The sequence below is a fragment of the Phycodurus eques genome, chromosome 3, assembly GCF_024500275.1.
Source record: "Phycodurus eques isolate BA_2022a chromosome 3, UOR_Pequ_1.1, whole genome shotgun sequence".
Lineage (NCBI taxonomy): Eukaryota > Metazoa > Chordata > Actinopteri > Syngnathiformes > Syngnathidae > Phycodurus > Phycodurus eques.
The window spans coordinates 21,194,323-21,206,826 of NC_084527.1; the positions used below are offsets into that span (position 1 = coordinate 21,194,323).

The window sequence follows — 12,504 nt, forward strand, 5'->3', positions numbered from 1 at the left end:
AAAAACACGGATGGTCCAGTATTTCTTCATCATTTTTGCAGAAAGAACATTGATCCATCTCAAATTTAAATCTTTTCGTAAGAGAATGTTGCCACAGGATAAATCTTATTTATGGTTTTGAAATGTGTTTGGAGGCAAAATGGGCCATTTCATAAATTTCAAATATGCTTTATTTAATGTGCTCGAATTAACTATGTTAGAACCCCTCTGCAATAATCATGAAATATTCTTGATTTAATTATGCGATCAGAGCTTTTTCGCGATGACGTCACATGTACTTCCGGGTGGCAATGTGCCAGTCATGTATAACTAACTGAAAAATGACAGTTATCTTAACAGAAAATAACTTTGCTCGAAGCTAAAGACATCTTGTAGAATATTACGTGAGTAAAAGTCTCAAAGTATCTGATCAAAAGTTATTTTCTGGTATTAAATGTCCTTAAGTATTGGGAGTAAAAGTAATCCCCCCAAGTGTTGATCTTTGTCATGTGTCACAAGTACTTCGGTGGTAATGGACCTTTTCTTATGTTTGGTCGGGTGGCAGAATGTGATAGACACCCGATAACCTGAACTGAAAACAAGAACAAAACCTTATGTTCGGGGTTGAAGAGCCAGGTATACCCCCAAAAAATGTAGTTTTTTTTTCTTTAAAAAAAAAATCAAAATCCCAAAATTGAATCGCGTGGATGTTGTCATAAATCGTTTTAGGGAAGATTGCAAGACGGCCTGGAGCGGAGTAGCCACCTCGAAGACATTTTCTCACAGTTATGTAGGAAATGTTCGGTCGGGTCTTTTGAGAATTTAAACAATGAGTAAAACATAATGTGTTCAATATTTACAAATTTATTAATGTATTTAATTTATTAATTCAGATTTATTTTCTCCAATCGCTATTTAACAGTATATCAAACCCAACAAACCTACCAGTTGATCAAGTACATTGAAATTGACGTATTAATGGACAGGGTACGTTTGATGACCCGATCGGCTCCCACCGGTGGGGCGGTGCTTAGAGCAAAGCTGAACGCATACCCACACGGTCGGTGAAAGAAGAACGTGCGTAAAGGTTCGGTACACAAGACTGTGTCCTTTACGGCAATTATAAAATCATCTCGTTGCTTTTAGTTTACATTCAGGACTGCGAAAGCGGCCACCCAAACATGGCACATTTAACGAAGAACCCAGCCGATAAGGAGCGGTGAGTTGTTGCTACAGCTAGTGAAGCTAACCCTAACTGTGATTGCATTTAAATGTATGTCTTACAAATGAATATATCTGTGGTTTTCATCACTTTCACGCGATAATAACTATTAAAATTTTAGATTAAATGGCGACGATCGGTTGGAGTCATGTTTGTTCCTACGTTGTACCCGTACCCAGGGGCCGTCTAGCATGACGTGTTCAAGAAGACTTCTACAAAACTTGATAATAAGCCACTCTTTCGAGTCCAGATATGCAGCGTTGGGCGAGCTACTTGGAAAATGTATGCTAAGCTGCAAGCTGTTCTTCATTGAATATAGTTTAACTTCACTGAAGGTACTCACCAGAGAAAAGGTAGCTGGCTAAGCTACAATTAGATTAAATAAGATTTAGTCCCACAATATGTAAATTTGCCTCGTTTCAGCAGCAATAGTGGTTAGAGGGAACAAATATGATCAACACAACATACATGAACATATACACAGAGCAGAGGGAAGAGAGGTTCACGCATGGCCGATAATGCTGCTTATTCGGACTGCAAACATTAATCGAGTAACCGATTTACAAAAAAAAAAAAAGGTAGCGGCAAAAGCTCTGCCTTGAGGCTTGGCAGTGATAATTTTTTACACCCTGACTAATGTTACTGCAGTCGCGCACACAAGTATGGCGGCGAGCCAAAAGGGAAAGATGCCATAAAAGACAGAGTATGTCCAAAGTTGGGATCCATTCACAAATTAACACGCAATATAAAGTGCAACGTGTACCACAACAGCATGTCTGCGATCGGCAACACTTGGGAACGTATCGATGTTTGCTAATTTAATAGAGCCTACCATTGCTTTTTAGATGTATTGTAATGCCCCCGCATCGGTCAAGGATAGACTAATCACCTGGTGCGCTTTCAAACGATTTATTAAACAAATATTATTAAAACATAATTAATTAATAAATTAATTAATAAAACAAGCACATTCATACATGAGCTGCTGATGGCCAAAACTCAATGCTGAGTCACTTGACACTTGGGACACCCAGTAAACAGCCAGCAAACTTTACATTCCCATTCGCTGATGCCCACATCACTCACCAGGCCAATTTCCACCTTTTTAAAAGCAGACACACTCCAAGTTACAGATGCTACAGTAGAATGTGACGTGAGGATGGCCACCCCAAGTGAACAAAATACCCTCACCTCACACACACATTATTGTGTTTAATAATTCACAGCCATTTTTTTAAATCTGATTAATTGATACGGGTAATCGGTAGAATACTAGATTCTAAAAATATTCGATAGGTGCAACAGTCCTTCTTACTGTCACTGTTTGACTAATGCAGAGACAACACTGTGTTGTTACTTACATAACAGTGTGTACTAACCAAAGTATGCATTGCAGTTGCAGATGTGGTCATTGTTCTATTTAAGACCGCTAATAAAATATTTGTAATAGACCACAACAATTTTATTTTGTAGAGAAAATAATCAATAATATTTTGGAGTAACATATCTCGAAGTTATACAGTTCAGCTTTGCCTGTCTTCTCATTTTACCTACATCTTCCTGTCTAAATTCCCTTCGGTTTTAATTCTATTGCTGCCAAAAAAAAAAAACATGTTGTTAGCTAGTGCTATATTAGCTGCTGATGTTTTCTGAGTGATGACTATCTTCGCTGGCGATTGTTGTTTTAACTTCGGGACATACCCCAATGAGTGTCCTTAAATTTGGGCCGGAGGTCTTGAATGTTGACACGAGCTTCTTTTTGGGGTGGCACAGTAAAAAGCAGAACATCTAAGTTTACTGTGAGGACTCGATAACTAGCATCCGATCGCATTCAAAGTTGTCAGAAAAATAATGGCTCAAGTAAGGATACCTACGTAATAATTCTACGTAAGGACAGTAATGCTGTGTTTGTTCTTTACTTCCTACCACTGATATTTAGTGTACATTGTCAGATGTTATATTTAGTGTTTATTTAACAATTTAGAATTAATTTTGTTAATGTTTTGCCCAGGTTCATTTGCGTTTATCCCGTCTACATCAACAGTAAGAAGACACTGGCTGAAGGACGAAGAATCCCTGCTGAGAAGGTGATAAACTGAAAACCTATCATGTATTTGAAATCAACTAAAATGTCACGAGTGTCTTTGTTTGTTTAATGTATAATGTGAAATGGACGGGCTTTCGTGTAGGCGGTGGAAAACCCTTCGTGCACCGAGATTCGTGATGTCCTGACAGCTGCCGGCATAAACGTCCTGGTGGAGGTGACAACTTGGCTGTACCTCCTTGTCGTGATGTTCCTGGGACAGAAAGTCACTTCATGATGGGAATATTTGTCTGTTTTTTTGTGTCCAGAACAAAATGCATCCCAGAGAGTGGAACCGTGACGTCCTATTCAAAGGTCGGGTCCGAGTTCAGCTGAAACAGGAGGACGGCACCTTGTGTCACAATAAGTTCTCCTCGCGTAAGTGGGTCACACAGGAAGTCCATGAGTGGTGTGTAGCAACGTAGACATGAGCAGCACCAATCACAATCAGAATCAGGACTGGAACCAGAATCAACACTAGAGCCAGGACTAGGACCAGAACAAAAACTAAAATTAGGACTAGAGCCAGATTCATACCCCGAACCAGGACTATAAGCAGAAGTAAAACCTGAACCGGTAACCAAACTAGAAGTATAACCAAATGCACAAGTAAAACCACGATGAGGATTATAACCGGAGGTGAAACGAGGAATATAATAAAAAGCACAGTTTGAACTAGAACTAGATTTAGAACCAGACCTAACACTAGAAGCAGTGCTAGAACCAGAAGTAAAGCCCGAACCAAAATCAAAACCAGGGCCTGAACCAGAAACAAAACCATGACTTGAACCACAATCAAAACCAGAAGCACCAGAATCAAAACAAGGACATGAACCAGAAACAAAACCAAAACTATGACTCGAACCAGAAGTAATACCAGAATCAAAACCAGAAGCGGGACTAGAAAAAGAAGTAAAACCAAAACCAGAATCAAAACCCGCTCTCTGGCAAGCAGAATCAAAACCAGACATAAAACCAGAAGCAGAAACACAATCTGAACTAGATCTGGAACTGGAATTAGAACTAGAAGCAGAGGTAAACCCAGGACTGGAACAAGAACCAGATGTAAAAACAGAAGCAGGGCCATAAAACCAGAAGCAGAAACACAATCTGAACTAGATCTGGAACTGGAATTAGAACTAGAAGCAGAGGTAAACCCAGGACTGGAACAAGAACCAGATGTAAAAACAGAAGCAGGGCTAGAACCAGAGTGTATAGCCCCTTTTCCACTGTATCGGTTCTACCCCCAACCAGCCTGGTTCCGCCCTGTGTGGTCGCTTTTCCGTTACACTTTTTCGAGGCCACGCGGTGACAATGGCACCGTTCCTCAGAACCTCCTCTGACTTGGTTCTAAAACGCAGACCGAGCAAGGCCGTGACTTCACTGTTATCTGATTGGCCGGCAGGCGTAGGCATCTCTTCAAGCGCGGTGACGTCACTTCCATTTGACTGGCCAGTGGATGTTTGCTCTTTTGAGTGCGGTTTTCGTCCAGTGAATAAAAAAAAAAAAAAAAATCCCTCACACTTTTGATTGGTGCATGTTCTCATGGAAAAGCAACAGCGGCCGGGCAGAGCGAGGTCAAGGCCGTTCTGGAACTTGTAATGGAAAAGCGCTATATCTGTCCTTCAGGTAGCAATAATAGCAAAAGTCCGCTAGCTTATTGCTAACATATAATGCAAAAGCTATACACGTTACGTAATTATAAAACTTCAAACAACTGCTACTTTGGCACACACAGAGCAGCAACACATACAAACACAGCATACTACAATACTTACAGGACGATATTCTCTCTGCTCAGTGGGAGCAACAAACGACACAGTATGACTCCGTGTTTGTGGGTGTTTCAGGCAAGGATGTTATGTTGTACGTGTCCGAGATGATTCCCAAGCTGAAGAGTCGCACGCAGAAGAGTGGCGGCGGCGAGAGCAGCTCACAGCAGAGTGATGGAAAGAAGACTAAAAAGAAAAAGAAATGAACTCTCTTCACCTTTTTATTCTTTACATCGTTTTTTTTGTCAGGAGCAGAAGGTTTGCGTCCAGCCTCAAAACAACACGAACCTCTTCACATTTTCTTTTATTTTGGAAAGTTTTGCAGGGCCTGCAAAAGAGGCGTATCCCTTCCTGCCTCAGAACTTTGATTTGCTTTAAAACAGAAAAAGCAAACGTGTCTTCAGATTTTTGTTGAGAGGAAAATATAAACTGAATAAACACATTTTTCTTTGGTTCAAATCAAAAGTGTGAAATTAAAACGTGCTCATGAACAGCATACAGGGACCCCGTTATTCGAGGGAGATCGAGACCCGGCCCGATCGCAAATAGCAAAATGCACAGATAATTGACGGCCATTATAATTGCATGGGGAGGAGGAGAGAGAAATCTCTTAAAAAAAAAAAAAAAAAAATGTTTTTTTTTTTCCTCTTCAGTGTTTTGGGGTTTCAACCCCCCCCCCCCCGCCCCCCAAAATGGAAAAAAAAAAAAAAACATTAAAGAAATTGGCGGAGAGGGGGAACCAGCAACAAGGTGAATCCGCGGGTGCTGAACTGTGTGTATGCGGTGGTCCACTGTACTTGACTTTCTTACCTCCTTATGACTATAAAGGTCACTAGTACAAAACAAACCATCACAATTGTATGAGGAATTTCCACCTCAGTGAACCAGGAACCGTTTTGTGTCTGGACCTCAGAACCCACTTCTCTAAATTTAGTTTTGGGGTAATCTATTGAGGCCAAAAGAAGTCCCTGTAAAAAACAGAGCAATGGCTCAAAACCAGAAGCTCCAAAACCTGGAAAAGAATTAATACCACATCCAGATTTAAAATCAGAAGTAGACCGAGGACCACAACTAAAACCCGAAACAGTATTAAAACCAGAACCAGATTCATAACCGGAAAGATGTAAAACCTGAACCAAAGTCAAAACCAGATGACCTAGTAGCAGGACTAAAACCTCACCCAGAATCAAAAGTAAAACTAGAACCAGATTCAAAACCATAAGACCTAAACTACAACTATAACAGGAACCAGTATCAAAACCAGAAGACTTAAAACGAGAACCAAGACTACAACCAGAAGTTAAAATCAGTACTAAAACCTGCATAACAAAAGCAAAAAACAAAATAAGTAGAACGGGATCAGAACCAGAAAAAACAGAAGCAGAACTAGAGCCAGGTGTTGGATCAAAACCAATGGATTATATTATGAATGACTGTATAAACTAAAAGAGTAATAATTCAAATTAAGGTAATATCTATTTTAAAAAAATGACAAAACAAACCCTCACTAAGGTGACATGCACTAAAACAAACATGCAACTACCGATTTTATGATACAGGATAACAAACATAACGTGTTTTCATATTTTATTTTTAAGTGACGAGTATGTTTGCTCGGAATGTCTCCAACCTCGTGGGTTATTTACACCCGTTACTACGCAACGGTTGCTACGTGAGCATCTGAAAACAATTCACACCAAAACCAACTAAGTGACGTTCTCAATCCAACGCAAGCACCAGAGAAGCCCCCGAACCATTCGATCGAGGACTCTGAAATGACGGGCGTTCACATCGACCCGAGCAGAGCTCCCGTCGCCTTCGGGCGGCTGGCCATCCCGGAGCTGTTCGCACAGCTCGTGGAGCCCGACGCCGCCAGGAGGCTGCGCGCCCTCGCGTCCCTCTGCGACCTCACACACGATCCGGAGCGGCTCTACCAGGTGGTCACTGAAGGTAAGCCAGCAAATGTACGTTGGCCCGGGTTAGCAAATGCAAAGGGCACCGCGGCCTCAAGGGGGGCCAAAAATCATTTTTGTTTGTGTGTGTGTGTGTGTGTGTGATACACGGCCATCAGTTTATTAAATGGGACAAACAAGATTTTTTTTGGGGGGGGGGGTTTAACATTTAATATGAAACATATTCAAATGAAATGAGTGAAATTCACATGAACAATTAAATAAAATAAGAGGAGCAAAGTGAACTATGAACAGTATAGTACGATTGGTATACTGCTCGCGCTCTTGAGACAAATTAATTCATGTGACCCCAGAGAACCCTGGAAACATGTCAAAATGACCAAAACTGTCCAGAAGACAGGGAAGAAGAAAAGAGGGGCGAAAAATGGGAGAAAAAGAGATCAAGTTGTTGCTACTTTTGGTTTGTCTCATTAGATGTTGTATGTTACTTGCATGATTTGTTTGGCAGTAACGATACAGTAACAAAGTGAAGAAAATGTTTTATTTTACATTGTGTGGCATGTTATCTTTTGAATAAATGGCAATGTTAAAACTTTGTATCGGATTCGACTATTTTGCAAGCTTATATAACTCGTTGTTGCAGGGGGAGGGAGGGCCGTATAAAATCTCATTGATGCCCCCCTAAAATAGGCCTAACGTCACCACTGGTGTGACAAATCAATTTTCTGAATAAAGAGCACCAACATTTACTTTTAATTGATCCTGCAGGTTTTCTGGACCAGTTGGATGTTCTATTGAAGGACGGAGATTCGGCTGTGAGGACCAGAACCTGCGAGCTTCTGCACCTTATCACAAGCCACAACATCGCGAGGTAACGTCAAGTCAAATATATTACAAATATTCAGAATAACGTCAGATTGTGCGCTGTGTGATGTCACCAAAAGACGGCAACCCTTGATAAGTATCGAAATTACATTACCGTTCAGTCACACCTTAAGGCCATCACGGGATGCTACAATGAAATACTTTAAACACGTAGATTTTATTGACTGCGAATCGGATGCGAAAATGCTAATTATCAAAACAGGTTAGCATCCAGAAATACCTCCCACCCAGTAGGGGATGCTACAATCAAAAACAGTGGTTCCTCGAGTTTACGAGCCGTCGCTTGGTCGATTTCTTTGTTTTTGTTTGTTTTGTGTGGCGAATCCAAATTTGAGTTATGATCGTGCTTCGGATCCACCGCTCAAGTGAAGTGAAAAAAATGGAGCAATTAAGGTACAATAATACGCTGGCATGTGGACAAGAAGAGCAACAGTCGACGATACATTGCCAGCTTTTTATTGAAGGGGACAAGCAGTCAAACAAGCAAATACAAAATGCAAACACTTGCAAGCTACTCTGACTCCAGCGCCTGATGTCGCTCACAAGGCCACGCCCCTTAAAGGCACACATCCAACACATGAATGTGACAGTATGTACAGTAATTACACTTCATAAAATCAGTTTATTTCGTCACATTCTCGTTTCATATATTTTATTAGGTTTTCATACAATACAGCGCTTTATCTTTATTAAAAACATGTAAGACCCGAGCCTTACAGCGAATAGTGAAAATTCACAATTGACGCTCCACCTAAAATGGTTTCAAGTTGCTTATAGATGCCACAAGATGGCAGAAAAGTACGTCATCAAAATGGAGCTCCTCAACTCACTTCGGTTCAGTAATTACACTTCATAAAACCAGTTGATGTCTTTACATTTGTAATTATTTTTTAAAATGTTTTCATACAATATAGTGCTATTTTCTTTGTAATTAAATATGTAACAAAAAATGGTGGTGTTTTGGAGGGGCTGGAACAGATTAATGGCATTTCAAATCATTTCAAGAGGGAACATTAATTTGTTGTATGAGTACAAGCTTGTCATGGAACAAAACAAATTCCTAAATTAAGGTGCCACTGTATTACTAACGCACACCTGAACACAAATACATCAAACAGACAGACATGCTAATGTTAGCTTGCTAACAAGCTAAACTAACGCATGCTCCTCTCTAGGCAAGCCCTTCTGTCCTCACCCCTCCTGGCCCGTCTGTCTCAGCTGCTGGATGACCCTTCCCCACTCTGCAGGACGCGCGCCCACCGCGTGATAAACAGCCTGGCGCTGCTGCCCGCAGGTAGGCAGGTGCACCTGGATGACATCACAGAGTCACAGCAAACATGTTTTTTTTACCCCGAGGTTCATATGCCAGGTGCCAACGCCCTGCAGAATCTGGTTCCCAAGATGATGCTGAAGCTGCAGGAGGAGCAGGAGGAAAAGGAGGAGGAGGTGCAGGCCCTGCTGCTATCCACGCTCAGCTGCTGCTCGCGCCTGGACGCAGGCCCCGCCCTGTCCCACCGCGGCGTCACGCTCATCGGACGCAAGCTCTCGCATGCCTGCTCCAACATCCGGAGGGAGGCGGCGGGAGCCATGATGGCGCTCAGGTTGGGATGGAGATTGTGTTGCTATGAAGATTAATTGCATCGTGGGTTGTAAGCATGACTGTGTGCTGATGTTGAGACCAGAAGTGGGTAGTAACGAGATACATTTGCTCCGTTACTTCTAATTAACTGTTGGGATCGATTGTACTTGTCGGAGTAGTTTTAATGCGACATACTTTTTACTTTTAGTTGAGTATTTTTGGTAAGAAGAAACAACTTTTAAGCTGTTACATTGAGCCACATTCCGGTTGTTACTTGTATTTTTATCTACAGGTATTTATTATTACTTGTACAACCTATTTTGGTTTATGAGTGAGATTTGACTCTGTTTCACTAATCCAACCTAACTATGTCAGGACAAGTAGTATAGAAAATGGATGGATGGATGGATGGATTACGAAGAATAAATGCGATGACATCTGTCTGCCTAAAAACGTCCACATTTCAGCCGACAAGAACCCTGGTTCGAACTTGAGAAAACACATTGCGGTTTTCTATTTAATCTTGACTGATGAGTCGATTGTTCTGTTTCACAAGTGTAAACCAAGAAAGTTAATTTAAGGCCATTTATTGTGGCTGAATTTACCTAAGTTTATGTTCTGAAGATTTAAGTTATTATTTGTGTTAAAGTGATAATGTTGGGCAATGTCTGAAGTTCTTATTTTATATTTACATCTTTTTGATGTTCATTCTCTGATTTAAAAATAAACAAGTCAGAAGTGAATCAGCAGTTACTCAGTATTTATTCTTACTCAAGTAATTATTTGGAGGACTACGTTTTACTTTTACTTGAGTCCTATTATTCTAAAGTAACAGTATTTGAGTAAATTGTTTGGCTCCTCTCCCCAACTCACTCGTTACTTGGTACTTGAGAAGTTATTTCACTGAATAATGAATACTACTTACGCTTACTCAAGTAATTATTTGGTGGACTACTTTGACCTGTTACTTAAAGTAACACTACTCTTACTTGGGTAAGGTGAAATGTATCATGGGAGTTGTAGTGAAGACTGTGCCGATGGAGGGAACCTGCACCTTTATGGAGATGTGGTGATGGTGAAATGCATCATGGGAATTGTAGTGATGACTGTGTGTGTTCTGATGTAGCGTTCCGGTGGAGGGGAAGCGTCAGGTATGCGAGGCAGCAGTACTTCCTGTCCTGGCGGACCTCCTGCGGGACCAGGACGTGGATGTGCAGGCCAACGCTGCAGGCGCCATCATGAATACGGTGGTCATCACGACAGGTGACGTCATGTACAACCATGTGAGCCCCTCCCGACCAATCAGCAACCTGTTGTTTGTTCCGTAGGTAAGCATCAGTGTTTGGAGCTGGACGTCCTCCCTGTTCTGCTGCAGCTTCTCTCAGAACGCAAACAGGACGTGGAAGAGGAGCAGAGGAGGAAGGCTCTGGTACTGTACTCCCTCAGAGCTCTCACCTCATTGGCTGAGGCCCCCGACGGGCGCCAACGCCTGCTACTGCAGCTCCCCCTGCTGGTGGGGAGGAGCGAACCCCCCGAGGAAGACGCTGACATCCGGTGCGCCGCTCGCACCGCTGTTAATGTTGTCACCTGGACGCCGTGACAGCATTGAGCTAACCTCTATTCTCTTCAATAAAGGGAACATTGTATCACATGACCACATGCCTTGATCGCTGCTAATGCTAAAATGCTAACATAACTTATGCTACAAAGCTAGTGTTAGCAGCTGCTTTAGTGTCGTTCATGTTGCTATGGAAACACATTGTGTGTCACTGCAAGGTCACATGCTAATGTAGATAAGCTAGTGTTAGCATTCAAAGACATACATACGTCAACGCGATAGTGTCCTTGAAAAAGAGGTTGGAAAACAATTCCAGATAAATTCTAGGCACTGAGTGGAATAACAATTGTTAGAAGTCTTTATTTGTAAGGGTTCAGCTGTTAAAAAACACCAACACGTATTGGCCCACTGGCCTCCATCAGGATGTTGGCAACAATACTGTGCAGTCCTAATTATAGTGCCACTGAAAGCAGGTGTGACGCTCAGGTGTGTGCTTGACACTTGCATTATTTCTGTGAGCCACTGGGGGCAGCAGTTAAAATGGCACCCAATGTCATCACAGTCAGTAGCAGTTAAAACAAGACAAATATAGATTCTTCAAGGAATTGGAAAATCTCATAGCCAATACCAATATGTATTTTCACCACATGACTAACTGTGCCTCATATTTACAAAAAATATAGTCATGAATACATAAATGGCACATACAATTCCTGCTAGGGTGTTCGATGGGCAGCCACATCAAGATGGAAAGCAGATCTGATTAATGGGTAACATCATAATTCAAGGTGATCACAAGAAGGGTGAAAGGTCAAAATCTTCATCGAGGCCTTGATGGCTAGTTGCCTTTCAACGAGTACATTCAAAATGTCTCTGTTTGAGTCGTTTATCAGTCTCTCCCCACCCCTGGCACCAAGGCAAATAGTTTCAATAGCCAATACTCGTAAGGTTGAGTCCCCCCCATGTTTTGCATCTTTATAATGTTTTTCAATAGGATAATTCATGTTTCCCGTTCTAATACTGATGCTCTGCTACCCGTTCTCTTAACCTCCTTTTAGTAAAGCCTACGTAAAAGCACCCACAAGGACATTCCAACTGATATATACTTGCAATTAATGAAACTGTTTACATTGTGCACCTTATTATTAAGGACATCCACAAATATGGTGGTCTTAACCATATTTTCACAATAATTGCAGTTGCCACAAGTAGTAGTGTCCTTGTTGCCATGGAAATACAATTTGTGTCACTCTAATGTCACATGACCACATTGTTTGTTTACTGCTAATGCTAAAATGCTCCACGTAACTCATGCCGCCAAGCTAATTTTACCATTATTATATATCAACGCTATAGTGTTCTTCATATTGTCAATACCACTAATCCTGTTCAGGGTCGCGGTCTGTCTGTCTGTCTGTCTATCTGTCTGTCTGTCTGTCTGTCTGTCTGTCTGTCTATCTATCTATCTATCTATCTATATATCTATCTATCTATCTGTCATATGATGCGCTTT

At 41.4% G+C, this 12,504-nt stretch overlaps 2 protein-coding genes across 3 annotated transcripts; both read left to right on the forward strand.

Annotated features, from left to right (window-relative positions):
• The first annotated feature begins 982 nt into the window (after positions 1-982).
• Positions 983-5,639, forward strand: srp19 (signal recognition particle 19). Of its 2 annotated transcripts, XM_061672697.1 has the most exons (5): positions 983-1,198; positions 3,213-3,288; positions 3,391-3,462; positions 3,554-3,662; positions 5,135-5,636. In XM_061672697.1, exons 1-5 carry the CDS (start codon positions 1,161-1,163, stop codon positions 5,260-5,262), a joined length of 423 nt encoding a protein of 140 aa, XP_061528681.1. In that variant the 5' UTR covers positions 983-1,160; the 3' UTR covers positions 5,263-5,636. The 2 variants fall into 2 exon arrangements, with proteins under 2 accessions (XP_061528681.1, XP_061528682.1); XM_061672698.1 differs by lacking the exon at positions 3,391-3,462 and having other exon boundaries at positions 5,135-5,639.
• A 1,177-nt stretch (positions 5,640-6,816) lies between these two features.
• rsph14 (radial spoke head 14 homolog) lies at positions 6,817-11,033 on the forward strand. The gene is made up of 6 exons (XM_061672688.1): positions 6,817-7,006; positions 7,738-7,840; positions 9,030-9,148; positions 9,224-9,455; positions 10,560-10,696; positions 10,762-11,033. Exons 1-6 carry the CDS (start codon positions 6,832-6,834, stop codon positions 11,031-11,033), a joined length of 1,038 nt encoding a protein of 345 aa, XP_061528672.1. The 5' UTR covers positions 6,817-6,831.
• Positions 11,034-12,504: the final 1,471 nt, after the last annotated feature.

What these genes read in the sequence shown, in the direction of transcription:
- srp19 (XM_061672697.1), top strand. Translation starts at nt 1,161, where the DNA reads ATGGCACATTTAACGAAGAACCCAGCCGATAAGGAGCG. An exon ending in AACCCAGCCGATAAGGAGCG is followed by an intron (nt 1,199 to 3,212) that starts GTGAGTTGTTGC and finishes TGTTTTGCCCAG; the next exon opens with GTTCATTTGCGTTTATCCCG. An exon ending in GAAGAATCCCTGCTGAGAAG is followed by an intron (nt 3,289 to 3,390) that starts GTGATAAACTGA and finishes GCTTTCGTGTAG; the next exon opens with GCGGTGGAAAACCCTTCGTG.
- rsph14 (XM_061672688.1), top strand. Translation starts at nt 6,832, where the DNA reads ATGACGGGCGTTCACATCGACCCGAGCAGAGCTCCCGTCGCCTTCGGG. An exon ending in CCTGGCGCTGCTGCCCGCAG is followed by an intron (nt 9,149 to 9,223) that starts GTAGGCAGGTGC and finishes TTCATATGCCAG; the next exon opens with GTGCCAACGCCCTGCAGAAT. An exon ending in TACGGTGGTCATCACGACAG is followed by an intron (nt 10,697 to 10,761) that starts GTGACGTCATGT and finishes TTTGTTCCGTAG; the next exon opens with GTAAGCATCAGTGTTTGGAG.